Below are 18,121 nucleotides of genomic sequence, written 5' to 3'. Positions count from 1 at the left end.
AATAATAATTTGACTTACGAGTTCCAAAATGGGACTAACAGGAGCTCCAGAAGGATTACAGGAAAAAAAAAAAAAAAAGTGGAATGAAAAAAAATTTCTCAGAGATAGAAGTCTCCAGGTCACAAAAGCCAACAGTATACAAGAAAAGACTCATGCAAGACAATGAATAAAGAGGAAAGCCTAAAAGTCCCAAAGAGAAAAAAGATATGAGAATACAGAAAAAGAACGAGAAACAGGATGGCATTAGAAAGTAATACTGGATGCAGGAGAACGAAACAGAAATACTTTTTCAATACTAGGTTTTTAAACTCAGAATTCTATGCCAGGTCAACCTATGGATCAAGTGCCAGAGTAGAATTAAAGCATTGCATTTTTATGTGTGCCAGAATTAGAATATTTTCTTCTTACACTAGAGAATATATACCAGTAATTTTTTTTTTAACAAATGAGATTCAGATGTAGCAATTCTGAAACAGGAAACTAATGAAGGAAAATTTTACCACAGTAGCTAAGCTGTATACCTAGGTAGTCCAAATCAGTACAGGAAGAAAGGGCCCCAGGAGCTCTTTCGGGAACATTGTCAACGTGTGGCTAATGAAGTCTTATGCCAGGGAAGCTCAGCAAAACTTTTCTAGGAGGTGCATTCTTGGCAAGTCACAACCCAAGACTTCTCCTGGTGAAGACATTACTATTAAAACCTCATTCTGTCATTTATCTATTACAAAAATGCCATCGTGAGTGAAGTCAATAAAACTTTTTCTGCTTGGTGAGGAAGGGACCATGGGATAACACTCTAGCTCCACGGACATGGAAATCTGATAAAAGCGGAATGTTAGCTGCCTTTCTAGGCAATGTTGCCAATGACGAAAATGATCCCTGGTTGCTCAACTGTACCTGGACAGGAAGATTTATGTGTGAACCACACTGTCCTGGTGCAAGCCCCAGTTTTCGGTCTCCCTGAGTGGAGTAACCCAGGGCACATCTCATTTTTGGGCACAATCCCTGTGGCATGTCTGGAAGCTACTCCCAAGGAACTATTCTAAGAGATACCGATTCCTTTCTTAACAAGGGGCTTCTAAGCAAGGGCAGCCAGCACACCCACACATGTGACCCAATTCTCTCACATCTCACTTGCCTCTGGGAGGGTCAAAGAACAGTTCCAGGGCTGCCATGGGCACTGTGACCACTATCGCTACCCCCCGCTTGCTGGCGCACTGTGTTTTCTGTTCTGTGTCTCCTTGAGTGAAATGGTATCACATCTGGCCTAGTAAAATGTGAGTGAGTGTGAAACGTCCAGTTGAGTCTATGACTCCCAAGAGTAGGTGCTGCAGCTAGAAGTTATCTGCATAGGCAGAAAAAAAAAAAAAAATTCAATGGAGTTGTTTTTATTGTAAGGAATTATAAAAGAAAAGTATTTATATGGAAATAAAATCAAAGCTATCCGGTTGAATTTGGTGGGCATTTAGTATTAGAAGCTTTTATTTAATAAATCAGAGCAAGAAGAATGGAAACTTTACATGGGACCTGGGACAACAGTTTGGAACATGAACTTTTATATCTTTCCTCTTTTCAGAGACTTTGGGAAATAAGGCATTAGTGCTTGCACACCTGCATGTGTGTGTAAGAGAGTAAGACTGAGACATTGCAATGATAGCATCAGAAACTGTCTAGAGTTGGAGTGCCTGGGTGGCTCTGTCAGATAAGCACTTGACTTCAGCTCAGGTCATGATTTCACGGTTCATGGGTTCAAGCCCCGCATTGGGCTCTGTACTGATAGCTCAAGCCTGGAGCCTGCTTCAGATTCTGCGTCTCCCTCTCTCTCTGCCCCTCCCCCACTCTCTCTCTCTCTCTCTCTCTCTCTCTCTCTCTCTCTCTCTTTCAAAAATAAATAAACATTAAAAAAAGTAAAAGAAACTGTCTACAGTTAATAACACAACACAGAAATTTACATCATTTAATTTAATTTACAAACATACAGATGGTGAACAAGCTGAGAAACTTAAAACAGTGTACTGCCTTCTCCCTCCGTAGGATGAAATCCATGGGCAATGTTACTAACTCTAGAAAGAGGAGCAGCTAATATTCTTTACCCCTATAGAGATAACCATAAGAAGAACTGAAAACAGAAATTGTGAAAAGTGGCTGTCTTGGTGAGCAGGACAATGAGTGGGGAGTGGTGACACACAGCTGTTATTGTCATTGTTATAATGACATTTAAGTTTAAGTGATTTTTTTCTATCTGCAACTTTATTTTGATCAAAATATTTAAAATAGCAATGATAAAAAATTAAATCGCCATGTTGTTATTAAGCGATTTTTATCTTAGCTGTAGTTAGGTAAATCCGGACGGATTTGTATCTAATGCCTGCCTCTACCAAGCTCAACTTTGAGGGACAGAATAAGACAAAATAGGTAAGTCTCCAAAACGGTACACAAAACAGTCATGAAAAATGTCATAAGCATACTCATAATTTAAGTCTATACAGATACATCCTCTTACAAATTGTTTTATGAAATCTATCCTTTAATAATGGAATCTCTTAATTGAATTTAAAATACTGTATTTTACAGGGGACGGATTGATGGTTGCCAGAGAGATGAGAGGCGGGGCGGGGGGGGGGGGGAAAATGGGTGAAGAGGAGTGGGAGATACAAGCTGCCAGTTATGGGATGAGTAAGTCACAGGAATAAAAGGCACAGCAGAAAGAATATAGCCAACGATATTGTAATAGTGTTATATGGTCACAGATGGTAAGAACACTTGTGGTGAGCATAGGATAAATTGAAGAGAAGTCAAATGACTCCATTGTACAGCTGAAACTAATGTAGTATTTGTGTCAACTACACTCAAATAAAACATTAAAAATAAAACAATATTGTTTTATTCACCTACACATGTTTTTTTCAGAAAACAAAATATTACCTTGATATAAACATTTAATAATTAAATATAAGCACGAATGTAAAATAATAAAGGTTTGTAATGTTAATATATATTTTAGTATAATATAATAAAGAGCCACAAAATGACTTACAAGATGTTGAATGAAAAACAGATTCTGGAGTTCCATCATGGCGTCCGTTGTTGTAATAGACCTGGATTCCAGTAATAAAACAAAATAGTTTTCTAATGTGAATTTATCTATCATGATGCAACACATACATTATTTCTCATACAATGGTGTCGATTTTAATTTAAAATATACAGGTTAACTTTAATTTAAAAATAGAAACCTCAAGATTATGTCAATGTCTTATTATCAAATAGTTTTTCAAAGAAAATATTTAACAGTGAAAAAGACATAAAGAAATCTTAGCTTATTTGGCAACAACAACACCAACAATAATAATAGTATAATCGGCAAGAGTAAGTGAAACTGAAGGAATAAACTCCAACACATCAAATTCTTCAAAGCTTAAATTTAAAATTCCCTATTGATAGGCTAATATCTATACATTTTATTTAAAAGGGAAACTACCATGTACTGTTTATAAAAGTTACACACAAAATGAACATACAATTTGTAAAAGTAAATAGAAACAATATGACAATCACAGTGTTTATAATAAATTGATATTTAGTTCACAAGGGTTAAAATTATAAGGATTGATACCCCCAAGTGATACAAGGTAAAATCTACAGTATTAACCTAACTAGGAAAACTCCCTGTGTCTCATAATATTGAATACAAATAAAGCCAAAACAATTTAGTTATACAAGGGAAACTGAAAAGAATAAGAGAGCAGTAAGAGGCTTTGGCAAAAAAAAAAAAAAAAAAAAAAATAGGTAAAAACAAATCTGAATAATATCATTAAAAGATAAACATGATACATTTGGACAATATATATCTAAGTTTTTACCCTTTGAAAGATATATAACTTCCTCAGTACTCACAGAATATTTGTAAATATTCATTATATATTTAACTGTAAAAAATACTCCATTAATTCCAAAAAATAGAAATTGTAGGACTTCTGGGTGGTTCAGTTGGTTAAGCGTCTGACTTTGGTCAGGTCATGATCTCGTGGTTTGTGAGTTCGAGCCCGCATCAGGCTCTCTTTTGAGAGCTTAGCATCCTCTGTCCCCCTCTCTCTGTCCCTCCCCTGCTTGCACACATTCTGTTTCTCACTCTCAAAAATAAATAAACGTTTAAAAATAGTAGAAATTATAAAAGCTAATTATCTTTTAAAAGCTAGAAACACTATCTCTTTAAAAAACAGATAAATTAGAAATTCTTTCCAACTGCAATATAAATTCTTGGGAAATAATGATCAGAACATTCTACTCTAAAAATCCACTTGTTAAATTTTATGTCAGTCATTGAAAAATTAATAATAATAGGGGCTCCTGGGTGGCTCAGTCGGTTAAGCATCCGACTTTGGCTCAGGTCATGATCTCACAGTTTGTGGGTTCAAGCCCCGTGTCAGGCTCTGTGCTGACAGCTCAGAGTCTGGAGCCTGCTTCAGATTCTCTGTCTCCCTCTCTCTCTCTGCCTCTCCCCCACTCTCACTTTGTCTCACTCTGTCTCTCAAAAATAAATAAATGTAAAAAAAAATTTTAATAAATAAAAAAAAGAAAAATTAATAATAACACAGGCATGGGATACAGTCAAAATTTTACCAAAGGACAATTCATAGTTTAATTTTTCTTTTTTTGTTGTTTTTTTTAAATAATAAAAAAATAAAGAAATGGACCAAAAATGCTTTCAATCCCAAATTAGCAGAAGAACATAAAAATAAATCTACAAAAAGAAAAGTAATAAATGGAGCAATGATAAAAATTACTTTATTAATCTGTTAACCAGAGATCACAATGATGAATAAAGCTAAAATGATTGATCCCTCGTGATGGCATAAATGGTGTAGTGGAGACAGAAAGAAACATGAAAATGAATTATGGTACATGCAATGAAGAAAACAAGAGACAATCTTTTGAAGGCTGGGGAAAAGAATGAATAACTAAGTAATAATCTACTACTTTGAATTTGAATGTTGTATTTAAAAAAATTTTTTTTAACGTTTATTTATTTTTGAGACAGAGAGAGACAGAGCATGAACGGGGGACGGGCAGAGAGAGAGGGAGACACAGAATCGGAAGCAGGCTCCAGGCTCTGAGCCATCAGCCCAGAGCCCGACGCGGGGCTCGAAGCCACTGACCGCGAGATCGTGACCTGAGCTGAAGTCGGACGCTTAACCTACTGAGCCACCCAGGCGCCCCTGAATGTTGTATTTTAATATGATGTTTACCTATATTTTTCCAGAATAACTTATATTGATGAATGGGAGAAGAAAATTCTAGAAAGAGAGAAGTACATAAGGTAAAGTACCTATGGAGAGCAAATTCTAGGTGCATTTGAGAAACTGAAAATAAATGGAGCTTAATGGGTGCTGGAGAAGTAATGGGAGATGAAGTATAATGTACATGATATGTAATAACAAAATATTTCTTTTATATGGATTATGGGAAAAATATAAATCCACAAAGTGTAAAATGTCTGAAAAGAACAATAATATTGAAAAAAAATGGTTCTGAGAGGATTCCTCTGTGTTAAGAGGATTAAAAAAAATTTTCAGAGAACAAATCATTCCTATACTATTTAAGGTTATAAAAAGGCAAAGAAACAAGAAAATGTGCTATTTATCAGGTTAGCACAACTTTTATAGCAAAGTATACTAAGAATGATTCATGCCCACACCTATACAAATGCCTGTGCCCGTCATCTCTACCCACTTATTGAAGGATTTCATTTATGAATGTCTATTCATAAAGACTTAAAAAATTAAGCCTTTGAATTCAATAATGCTTTCAAAGAATAATACACAGTGACAGAGCAAGACTTTTTTTCTTGGAACGTGACATGGTTTATCATTACAAAACCTATCACTATAATTCACCATATGAACAAATCATATCATGTCATCACAACCATGGCATCATCTAATATAGTACAATAAAAACACAGGAAAAAGTCCAACCTATGTCTGATTAAACAAACAAGAAAGGTTATATATTTATAAATACATATGTTTTTGTATATAAACATATGTATATATAAACATTTCTTTAAGTTATAAAGGATATAAGGTCAATTGTCAACATTATTTTGAATAGTCAACTATTGACTGTTGAAATTTCCATTAAATCAGAAATAAAACTGATAGATCTGACTGAATAAAAATAAAAGGAAAAATTGTGTATGATTTAAAGTGTTATAAATAAAGTTAAAAAGCAAACTACAAGCTGAAAACAAAACTTGCAACTTATATGACAAAGAGTTTAATATCATTAATATCCAAAAACTTCCCCAAATAAAACTGGACAAGGGAGCAGCAACAACAAAAACTGTAGTTATCTTCGACAGTAAATAAAGAAAGCCATTCAAACAAAAAGAGATGTCAATACCATATCTCACCTACTCAACATCAAAGAAAAAGAAGGCCATGCCCAGTGTTGGTGAGATTCTCAAGAGCAATTATTTAATAGACTGTATGGGAAGGGTAATTTGGTAACTTACAGGGAAAAAAATTTATCACAAAAATTCTTAAAATACAAGTAAATTCCTTTTGACCCAATACCTTTATTTCCAGGAATTTATTTAAATAGAAATCATTAAAGACACATTCAAAAATTGTGCTATTTACCAGTAAGTGTGTTAATTGATTGTTGTTTATAACAGATGAAAACTATAGTTAGTAGAATGTTAAAAAGCCATATAATAGAATCTTAGGTGACCGTTAAAAATTGCATTGTAGTGAAATACTTAACATGGAAAAAGTTCATGTTGTAGTGATATATGAAAAATGTAGGTTACTAAACTATGTGTTCAGAATGTTGATAATATATATGATGAATATATATAAATGCACATTACAATATTATGAAAGTTGTGAGATAATGGAAAATACATATTGGTTTCTGCCCTTGGTTCCTGGCACAGAACTCCTGAAACCCTTATAATTTCCCTGGTAATAGGAGTGTTTTTCATTCTAATCAGGTGACTGGGTGGACTCCTGGATGGCTCCTGGATGAGGGCTAGTCATTAGAAAGCCAAAGCTATGATTAGAAGCTTGGAATTTTCACCCCAGCCCCCCATTCTCTTGAGAAGGTAGAAGGGCTGAAAATGAAATTAATGATTGGTCACATCTACATGATGAAGCCTCCTTAAAATACCCCAAAGAAGGTGGCTTGGCGGCTATCAGGTTGGTGAACACATCCATATCATGAAGGTGATGTATCCCAACGTGATGGGGACAGAAGCTCCTGTACTTGGGACCTTCTCAGACATCACCCTATGTATCTCTTCATCTGACTGTTCCTCTGTATCCTTTATCACATATTTCAATAAATTGGTAAACGTAAATAAGTGTTTCCCAGAGTTCTGTGAGACACACTAACAAGCAACTAAGCCTGAGGAGAGGGCCATAGGAACCCCTGATTTATAGCCAAGTCAGACAGAAGTTGAGAGTAACCTAGGGACCAACTACTGGCAGTTAGAGCTGAAGTGGGGTGGAACAGTCTTGTGGGACTGAGTCCTTCACCTGTGGAATCTGCCACTATCTCCAGGTAGATAGTGTCAGATTTGAATTAAATTGCGGGATACCCAGCTGGTGCCACAAAGACTTGCTTGATGTGGAGGAAAACCTCCACACAAATTTGGCGACCAGAAGCATCAGAAGGGTGGCGCTGCACATGAATTGTACAGGAGACTCACAGAAAAGAACACACAAGAGAAGAGGGAACTACGGGTTTTCCCTACAACCAGGGCCAAGACTGAGTTTTTCCATTTCAGAAACACATTCATAAAATATGATCAGTAGACAGTAAGCTTGTAGATGAGTTTTGTTTTTTTTTAATTCTCCATGTTCACTGGTATTTCCTAATATTTATTTCTACTATTTTCTAACCTCAGTGCACCTGTAAAATATTTTGCAATTTAAAAAGTCATGTTAGTAAAGATTAAAAGTCACGGTAAATAAAACATTTTGCAAAGTAATAATCTATTGTGCATAAATTTAAATTAATTTACTGTGTATAAAATGTTGTGCTTCTTGACACAGGCGCAATAATTTTGCTATGAGTAAATTACATTAAAGGTGAAAAATACTCCAACAAAATATTTGCTTGAAACCATTGTTCTTAGAGCTGGGGATAAGAAGTTCGGAGTCAACCATTTAAGACTTTAAAGTATGATTTCATTAGACGAAGAGTTTCTAAAGCTCATGTGAGCATCAATTGGTCTTAGTATTATTGAAGTATGGTGTAATAATCAGTATAATGTACATTAGTACTACAGTTGAGGATAGAAATTATCTTACCTTAAATTCGTATTTTGTTGAATATTGAAGATATAGTACAGGGAAGTGGCAAGTTTTTTGTGACTCATTTTTAACAAAGGCATCTCCAGTTTTGACTTCCATATGGTAGGATCCATTACTGGGGCCTTTAAAGTCCGAAGGAGGATCACACTTCACAAGAATACTATTATCTGATATCCGAGAAGCAAGTAAGCGCCTGACTTTGGTTGGCTCTATCAAAACGAAGGAATATTTGTTACTTTAATCACTTTGTACATGCATATTTAAATCAGTTGGCAATATTTGTGTACATTATAAATTATTATTTTAAAAAATTTTTAATGTTTATTCATTTTTGAGAGACAGAAACAGAGCATGAGCGGGGGGGGGGGGGGGGGCAGAGAGAGAGGGAGACACAGAATCTGAAGCAGGGTCCAGGCTCTGAGCTGTCAGCACAGAGAATAACGTGGGTCTCAAACTCATAAACCGGGAGATCATGAGCTGAGCTGAAGTCGGTCGCCCAACGAACTGAGCCACCCAGGCACCCCCAATATAAATTATTTTCAGCATTAATTTGGAGATTATGGATGAAGAAGCTATAATAGTACATGCATCAAGAAGCTGTACCAAAACATCTAAAAATAAACCCCCCAGTCTTTCAATGAATATTAGCATATGTGTTATACTTGAAGTCATGGGACTTTGTGCCATCCCCTAAGGAGAGTATACACAATTAGAAAATAGAAGGAAAGAGGGGGTAGAGAAGAGGGGAAGAAAGGTGCAGGGGAGAAGAGTGGATGATAGAGGGATTCTGAAGGCCTACATACAGTAGAGTTCTTTGGTTCTTTTTTTTTTTTTTTAAGATTTTATTTTTAAATAATCTCTACATCCAACACGAGGCTTGAACTTGTAACCCTGAGATCAAGAGTTGTATGCTCTACTGTCTGAGCCAGCCAGGCATCCCCAGCTTCTCCGTTCTTGAGGTGCTTACATTATCCTAGTAACTACCTACCTGGCTGCATTCTTTAGGAGGAGCAACAAATTATCTTTGTTTGCTATGACTTCACAGAAATTTAGGAAAATAGCAAAACCATAAAGCTCAAGGATCTGGACTTTTAAAACCAGAATCTAAATTACATTAAATTTCATGAAGAGCATTCTACATCCATCCCTGAATAAGACAATTTTTCTTCATGAACTTGGTGCCAGCTAAGGTCTCTGGAGCTACAGATACTGCCTTACACAGGGGTGTTTCTTCTTTCCTGACTTAATGGAGTTAACATTCACCACGGAGATAGATCTAGCTTTAGGCCTGGAAAATATGGAGACATCATACAGGTAGCAACAGGAAAATACCTTTGAAAGGAAACTTCAAATGGAAAAATGTGCCATAAAATAAAACAAGTAGTTCGATGTAACAAAGAGAAGACAATGCCAGTAAGTTACTGTATTTTATAAGGTAAGCGGGTAAGTAGAGGTTAGCAAGTGAATGCTTTGTGGGTGAGATGTTATTAGGTGTCTCATTGGCAGTTACTAGTTCTAGATAATAAAGAAAACAATAGATAATGCATTTTTATCTATGTTGGTTAGGTACTTAAATTGCCTGAAATCTTAAAATTGTTCCAGTTAATATGGCCTCAAGCTTCATTCTTACAAATCTGTGATGGTCTATGAAGAATACAGAGAACCCAGGGTAACAGTTTAGAACATTATTGTATTTTAAATTATTATAAACCCTAGATGTTAATAAATGTGCCAGGTCAATGTGTTTCCCCAATGAAGCATAAAGAAAGATGGATTGTATACTAAAAAGTTCATACTGGGGTGCCTGGGTGGCTCAGTCGGTTGAACGTCCGACTTCGGCTCAGGTCATAATCTCACAGCTTGTGAGTTCGAGCCCCGCGTGGGGCTCTGTGCTGACAGCTCAGAGCCTGGAGCCTGCTTCGGACTCTGTGTCTCCCTCTCTCTCTGCCCCTAACCCACTAACCCACTCACATTCTGTCTCTGTCTCTCTCAAAAATAAATAAACATTAAAAAAAAAAGAATGGAAAAAGAAAAAAAAGTTCATACCTTGCTTCTTGCCATTCACAGAAAGAAGTATTAAGACTTATAACTTACTATCTTCAAGTGTTCGAAATTCACATGTCACAGCAGGTCCATCACGTTGTACTTTTCCCACGGTGGAAGCCTTTAATGACACACTGTACTGTGTATAAGGTTTCAAATTTTGCAAATTATGTTCGGTCTTCTCTTTACCCAGAACTGTGCAGTTTTCTCCTCAAGAGAAAAAAAAAAAAAAGGAAACATTTAAGTCATTAAAACTCAAGATTGCCACATATTTAACTTGCTGTGTACATTAAATCATTTTGAGCTGACTCTAAACTGAGGGATTAGGCATTTTTTTTTTTTTTGCTTCTTTGTGGGCCTGAATAAGGAGTTCAAACTGTGCAACTCATATAATATTTGGAGGACAATAATAAGGATTATCTTCCTGAGGGTTTCTTTCTCCAGGCTTTAGAGAATAAAGATTGAATTTAGAGTGTAAAGATTGTACCAAATAACAAGGCATCGTATTTCTGTTGTTGCTCACTAGTTCAATCCACATTGCTAGCGCTTCCCACTTCTTGGTTCATCTTTCCTGACATGGAATTAAATCTGACGCAAATTACCTGAAGCATGCAGCAAACAAAAAACATAATTATCAAAATAATCTTCAGGGCTTTCCCAGGTGATCATTGCTTCTGTTGAGTTTGTAGACTTGCATGTAATATTTGGAGGTGCTTTTGGACCTGTTAAAAAATAAGAATGAAATATGAAATATGAAAAATAATACGTGGAAAAACATACTTTGTATTATAATTATGATTATCAACAGTCACATTTTAAATATGAGTTAATTATGAAATTAAAAGAAAGATATCTAGTCTCATTAAATTTGCTTTAGAGGTCGCTTAACATAGGAAATGTCACTCTACAGTGGCACTATGGAGCCCAAGTATTCCACTGACCTAAAATATCTGCGAATATCCTCTTCCTCTCAGATATAGTATTATTGTTCATCTACCTTGGAATTCCTAGATTTCACTGTGCTGAAAATCTGTCACTGGTAGTACTGATAAACTTAACTGTCATTATTTGGAAACTTCCAACTTGAGATGAAGAACGTAATAAATGCTTAAATCAATTTATGAGGTGTAATTTACATTAAGACACACCAATCTGAGGTAAAATTATGACTTCTGACAAGCATATTCATCTACATAACCACCACCACAATCAAGCTCTAGAACATCTCTATCATCCCCCCAAATTTCTTCTGTGTCACTTCCCAGGCAACTCAGCTTCTTTGCCCAACCCCAAGCCCCCTCTGAACTTTTCTCTGTTACTATAGATTCAATTTGTTTCTTTACCCACTTCACATAGAGAAAATCAAATAGTACTTTTGTATGTCTATCATACTGCACTCAATATAGTGTTCTAGAGATTCAATTATGTTGTTGCATGTGTCAGTAGTTAGTCCTTTTACTTCATGAATAGCATTCCATTGTAAGGATCCACCACATTTCATCTATTCGTTTAAGTGTTGATGGGACATTGGGACTGTTTCCAGACTTTCGGCTACTAGGAGTGAATCTGCTGTGAATCTTTGTGTAGGAGTCTTTCTGTAGAGATGTTGTTTTTTTTTCTCTTTGATAAATACTTAGAGTAAAATTTCTGAGTTATTACATTACATTCACAAATAGTATTGTTGGTTATTTTGACGTTAGCCATTTTAGCGGGTGTGTAATGTCATCATCCTCTCATAGTTGTTTGTTTAATTTTTTTTAATGTTTCTTTACTTTTGAGAGAGAGACAGACAGAGTGTGAGCAGGGGAGGGGCAGAGAGAGACAGAGACACAGAATCAGAAGCAAGCTCCCGGCTCCCAGCTGTCAGCTGTCAGCACAAGAGTGTGGAGCCTGCTTAAGTCTCTCTGTCTCTCCTCCACTCCACTTCCCCAGTCACGTGCTCTTTCTCTCTCTCTTTAAAAAAAAAAAAAAAATCCAGTTAGGCTTCTTTGTAGAAATTGACAAGTTGATCCTAAAATTCACATGGAATTCCATGGAAAGTTGAATACTCAAAATAATTTTGAAGAACAAAGTTGAAGGGATCATACTTTCTGATTTCAAAACTTATATCAAGCAGCAGTAACCAACAGTGATCCTAGCATAAAAATAGATATGTAGATCAACAGAATAGAGCTGAGAGGCCAGAAATAAGCTCATTATTATTAATTTTTGACGATGGTGGCAAGACTTTTCAATGGGGAAAAGATGGTCTTTCTAGAAAATGGTGCTAGAACAAGAGAATGACTGCATCAAAAGAATTAAATCAAACTCTGACCTCACATCATATACAAATATTAACTCAAAATGGATCGATAGTGTAAAATTTAGTAGAGAAAATTATCAAATTATTAGAAGAGAACATAGGAATAAATCTTTATGGCTTTGGATTTGGCAATGGTTTTTTTTTATAATTTTTTTTTAACGTTTATTTATTTTTGAGACAGAGAGAGACAGAGCGTGAACAGGGGAGGGGCAGAGAGAGAGGGAGACACAGAATCTGAAACAAGCTCCAGGCTCTGAGCTGTCAGCACAGAGCCCGACGCGGGGCTCGAACCCACGGACCGTGAGATCATGACCTGAGCAGAAGTCGGACACTTAACCGACTGAGCCACCCAGGCGCCCCTCTCACCAGCATCTTAAAAAAATTTTTTTTAACGTTTTATTTATTTTTGAGACAGAGCATTAACGGGGGAGGGGCAGAGAGAGAGAGACAGAGCATGAACGGGGGAGGGGCAGAGAGAGAGGGAGACACAGAGTTAGAAGCAGGCTCCAGGCTCTAAGCCATCAGCCCAGAGCCCGACGCCGGGCTCGAACTCACAGACCACGAGATCTGACCTGAGTTGAAGTCGGATGCTTAACCAACTGAGCCACCCAGGCGCCCCATGGCAATGGGTTTTTAATGTGACACCAAAAGCATAAGCAAAGGAGTAAAAATTGATAAGTTTGACTTCATCAAAATTAAAGTATTATAAATTTCAAAAGTTATCAACAAAGTGAAATGACAATTCACAGAATGGAAAAAGATATTTGCAAATGATATATCTGACAAGACACTTGTGTCTAGAATATATAAAAAAACTCTTCTAACTCAATAAAAATTTTTCTAAGTGGGCAAAGGCTTTGAATAGATAAAAGAACAAATAGCTAAATGAACAAATCAGGAGACTATAGATGCTGGCGAGGGTGTGGAGAAATGGAAACCCTCTTGTGCTGCTGGTGGGAATGCAAACTGGTGCAGCCGCTCTGGAAAACAGTGTGGAGGTTCTTCAAAAAATTAAAAATAGAGCTACCCTATGACCCAGCAATAGTACTGCTAAGAATTTACCCAAGGGATACAGGATTGCTGATGCATAGGGGCACTTTTACCCCAATGTTTATAGCAGCACTCTCAACAATAGCCAAATTATGGAAAGAGCCTAAATGTCCATCAACTGATGAATGGATAAAGAAATTGTGGTTTATATACGCAATGTAATACTACGTGGCCATGAGAAAGAATGAAATGTGGCCTTTTGTAGCAACGTGGATGGAACTGGAGAGTGTGATGCTAAGTGAAATAAGCCATACAGAGAAAGACAGATACCATATGTTTCCACTCTTATGTAGATCCTGAGAAACTTAACAGAAGACTATGGGGGAGGGGAAGGGGAAAAAAAAAAAAAAACAGAGAGGGAGGGAGCCAAACCACAAGAGGCTCTTAAAAACTGAGAATAAACTGAGGGTTGATGGGGGGTGGGAGGGAAGGAAGGGTGGATGATGGGCATGGAGGAGGGCACCTGTTGGGAGGAGCACTGGGTGTTGTATGGAAACCAATTTGACAATCAATTTCATATTAATATAAATAAGTAAACAAACAAACAAACAAATAAAGTGATGCAGCCAGTTTGGAAAACAGATTGGCTGTTCTTCAAAATGCAAAACATAAGGTTGTCATATGATCCCCACATTCTAATCCTAGGTATGAACACAAGAGTAATGAAAACATATGTATACACAAAACTCGTAAATGAATGTTCATAGCAGCATTATTCATAATGGCCAAAAAAGTGGAAAAAACTAATCAACGGATGAACAAACAAAATAAGGTGTATCCATACTATGGACTATTATCAGGCAATAAAAAAATAAACTGAAACATTGATACATTTTGCAACATGGAAGCACCCTGAAAACATTATGCTAAGTGAAAAAAGCCAGTCACTAAAGACAGTATATTATACAATTCCATTTATATGAAATATCCAGAATAGGAAAATCCATTGAAGCAGAAAGTTGATTGGTAACTGCGTAGGTGTGGAAAGCAGGAGAGAAATGAGAACTGCCTGCTAATAGATATGGGGTTTCTTTTTGGTGTGACAAAAATATTCTAAAGTTGATTCTGGTGATGATTGCACAACTCTTAATATGTTAAAAAAAACACTGAATTATATACTTTAAGTGGGTGGGTCATATAGTAGGTGAATTAACAAAGTCCTTTGTCTTGTTTTTAAGAATGTAGCTTCTTGAGGCACCTGGGTGGCTCAGCTGTTTTGAGCGTCCAACTTCGGTTCATGTCATGATCTCATGGTTCGTGGGTTCAAGCCCCGTGTAGACTCTGTGCTGACAGCTCAGAGTCTGGAGCCTGTTTCAGATTCTGTGTCTCCCTGTCTTTCTGCGCCGCCCCCCCGCCACCCCCGCTCATGCCCTGTCTCTGTCTCTCTCTCAAAAATAAATAAACATTAAACAAAAAAAAGAATGTAACTTCTGTTGCAATGGTATTGCAAAAATTCCCCCTTTCCTGAAGTAAATGGTATGTAAAATGGTTTAATTGCTATTTTCTAAGGTTGAAGGATTCTTACATTATTGGGATAAATCTTATTTCATGATTTATGATTATGATTATGATTATTAAAGACCTACTTTTTTAGAGCATTTTTAGGTTCACAGCAAAATTGAGGGGAAGGTAGAGAGATTTCTCATATTCCCCTGCCTTTGCCCATGCATAGTACCCTCATTACCAGCGTCGCCCACCAGGGTTTACAAGTGATGAACCTACACTGACACATCATTATCTGCTAGAGTCTATAGTTCATATTAGGACTCACTCTTTATGTCATGTGTTCTACAGGTTTGAGAAAACGTATCTTATGACATGTAGCCATAATTATGGTACCGTACAGAGTGTTTTTATTGTCTCCCAAATCCTCTGTGCTCTATTTGTTTCACCCTCCCCCACCTCGTCCTGGCAGCCACTGATCGTTTAACTGCTTCCATAGTTTGGCTTTTTCAGAATATCATATAGTTGGAAGCATACAGTATGTAGCTTTTCCAGATTGTCTTCCTTTCACTTAGTAATTAGCATTTAAAGTTCCTTCGTGTCTTTTCATGGCTTGATAGCTCATTTCTTTTTAGTGCTCAATAATATTCCAGTGTCTGGTTCCACCTACTGAAGGGCATCTTGGTTGCCTCCAAGTTTTGGAAAAATTATGAATAAAGGTGCCATAAGCATCCCTGTGCAGGTTTTTGTGTGGACATAAGTACCAAGTAAGTATTTGACATAAGTATTTGAGTAAGTACCAAGGAGCGTGATGGCTAGATTGTAAGGTAAGAGTATGTTTCGTTCTGTTGAAACTACCAAAACATCTTCCAAAGTGGCTGTACTGCCTTGCATTCCTCCTCTCTCTGCTCTTCTTTCTTTGGTGGTTACTCATAAATTGTCATACACATAATTAACATACTTTTCTAGCAGACTCTAGACTGGAATCTCCCTCCTTCCACTGAATAAGAGCGGAATTTTAGGACTTTTCACTTCCTTTCCGCCCCCGCCCCCCATCTCCCAAAAGCTATTATTTTCCAAAATGGATCTTTCTAATTGTCATTAGCTATTATAGTCTTGTTATTATTTATATTGCTTGCATTTTAGTAACACTAATTATCATATCGCCACCAATCCTTAGATGCGCCTCTGTGTTTTCATAGCCATGTGCCCACTTCTATCAAAGGCAGGGTTTGCTAGAGGGGCAGAGGGTGCAGGACGCACCAAGAAAGGAACATGGCTGCAGGAAGAAATGGGAAGTAAGTGAACAAACCATTTCATGTACCTCAGTTTTGTGTCCACCATAAGCTCATGATGGCCTAGAATTTGCAGTTTAAAAAAACAAAACAACCCAACCAACCAAACAAACAAAAAAACTTGTCAAAGGTTTGGATCTTCTATCATCCATTTTTGAAATTCTACTTTAAAAATTGATACATATCCATTTCCTGAAACCCTTTCTCCAAATCTACAACATCATTTTCTTTGATTCTCAAAGAACTGTAAGAACATAAGAAGAAATTTTACATATACATGTAAGTGATATACTCACTTCCAACATCTGTTTCAAAGGTTTCATTTTTGTTCAAAAACTCATTGGCCCCATACGATACTTTTAAATTACAGGAATAATTTTGTTTAGGTGAAAGGGGTTCCAAATAAGTTTCGGTCTTATTAGATGAAGAAAAGTTAGCTGAAAGAAATAAGTATCATGTATCAGTACATGTACGAATACAATAATCATATTTAACTCTCTCTTTAGATTTCATATCTGTAATAAATATCTATTAGATTGAAAACTTTAGCAAATAGGAAATAAGTAAAAGATACTAAAAACTACTATAATAATGCATGATTTTGCCACACTCAATTTTTTTTTTCCAGAGGAAAGCGCAAACTCAGTCCCCCACTACCACAAATTATGCATTCGAGTTACCCACATTTGAGGAAGACGCAGGGGTCAGTGCATCTGGAGTGCAATGGATAAAACTCACCCTGGGAAAACCACCTTCATGATCGTGGTATCTCCCCTGCCAGATAAGTACACCACACTCGATTTTAAAGAAAATATTAAAAAGTCTAACTGAATTTGAGAGTGTCTCTAATTTCACTGATGGAATGAGTTCTCTGTTCAGAAACTAAGAATCCACCTGAGTTAGCCTTTGCCTAAGAGATATTTTAAGTACACCATTACTTTATCATCATTTCATTATAAATCTGTTCTTGCTTTCCTCATACCGTTCGTATCATAGCTATGAAGCTTCTTTACAACACGATGATTGCAATCAGTGTCACACTTCATCCTTTGTGTAGTGTGTGTGTGTGCATGTGTGTGTCTGTTTGCCTTGCCAAATACGGCTTAGCAAATGGCTTTACATCAAGGGAGAGTTTCTACTTTAATAAATTCAAATAAAAAGAAAAAAATTAATTCATTAATTATTAAAAAGAACTGGTATCTCAATTATTGTCCCCCATATGAGCCCAAACCCATATTCCTAGAGGAACTGATTGTGTTTTTCCCACTTTTCTTTCATGTAAATGTTCTTGAGATTGTCCATGAATTTTGTTGATGGAGGGTTGACCACATACATAAACTCTTGAGTCACATGATCTTACGTTTGTTTTTCTTTTTATTCTAACAGTATGTGTGTCTTATTTTTTCTATGGCACCCTTCCCTGACAACCTTTTCAACAATGCCTTGTGTATAACAGTTGCCAAGAAAATTCTTATAAATTAATTGACTTTTGCTATTTCAAAGATTATTTTGGGGGAAAGTATTTGTCTATTTTGTGAATTTGAGTGGTATAGACAATACAATGTTTTGACTCCATAAAACCATAGACCAAAAGGGGGTGAAGGAAGGTAGAGGAAGGGGAACAGTGGGGGGAAGAGGAGAGAGAGAGGGAGAGAAAGAAGGAAGGAAAG

The 18,121-nt window shown here is 36.5% G+C and overlaps 1 protein-coding gene and 1 non-coding gene across 6 annotated transcripts in view; both read right to left on the bottom strand.

The window, feature by feature from the left end:
- Positions 1-18,121, bottom strand: part of PTPRC (protein tyrosine phosphatase receptor type C) — a 128,080-nt gene that overhangs the window by 37,567 nt on the left and 72,392 nt on the right. For 4 of the 5 annotated variants that reach the window (XM_049634314.1, XM_049634316.1, XM_049634317.1 and 1 more), the window contains 5 exons: positions 16,748-16,888; positions 10,964-11,083; positions 10,413-10,571; positions 8,316-8,527; positions 3,035-3,095 (listed from right to left, as the gene is read on the bottom strand). In XM_049634314.1, the coding sequence (XP_049490271.1) occupies positions 3,035-3,095; positions 8,316-8,527; positions 10,413-10,571; positions 10,964-11,083; positions 16,748-16,888 (693 nt within the window). The remainder of the gene's footprint in view (positions 1-3,034; positions 3,096-8,315; positions 8,528-10,412; positions 10,572-10,963; positions 11,084-16,747; positions 16,889-18,121) is intronic. The other variant, XM_049634315.1, reaches the window with a different exon arrangement.
- Positions 17,077-17,240, bottom strand: LOC125926064 (U1 spliceosomal RNA). The gene has a single exon (XR_007458994.1). It is a non-coding gene; the product is annotated as a U1 spliceosomal RNA (small nuclear RNA).

This window comes from Panthera uncia, chromosome F1 (genome assembly GCF_023721935.1).
Source record: "Panthera uncia isolate 11264 chromosome F1, Puncia_PCG_1.0, whole genome shotgun sequence".
Lineage (NCBI taxonomy): Eukaryota > Metazoa > Chordata > Mammalia > Carnivora > Felidae > Panthera > Panthera uncia.
The sequence above is the reverse complement of the archived record's forward strand: the minus strand, read 5'-3'. Positions and strand labels throughout refer to the sequence as shown.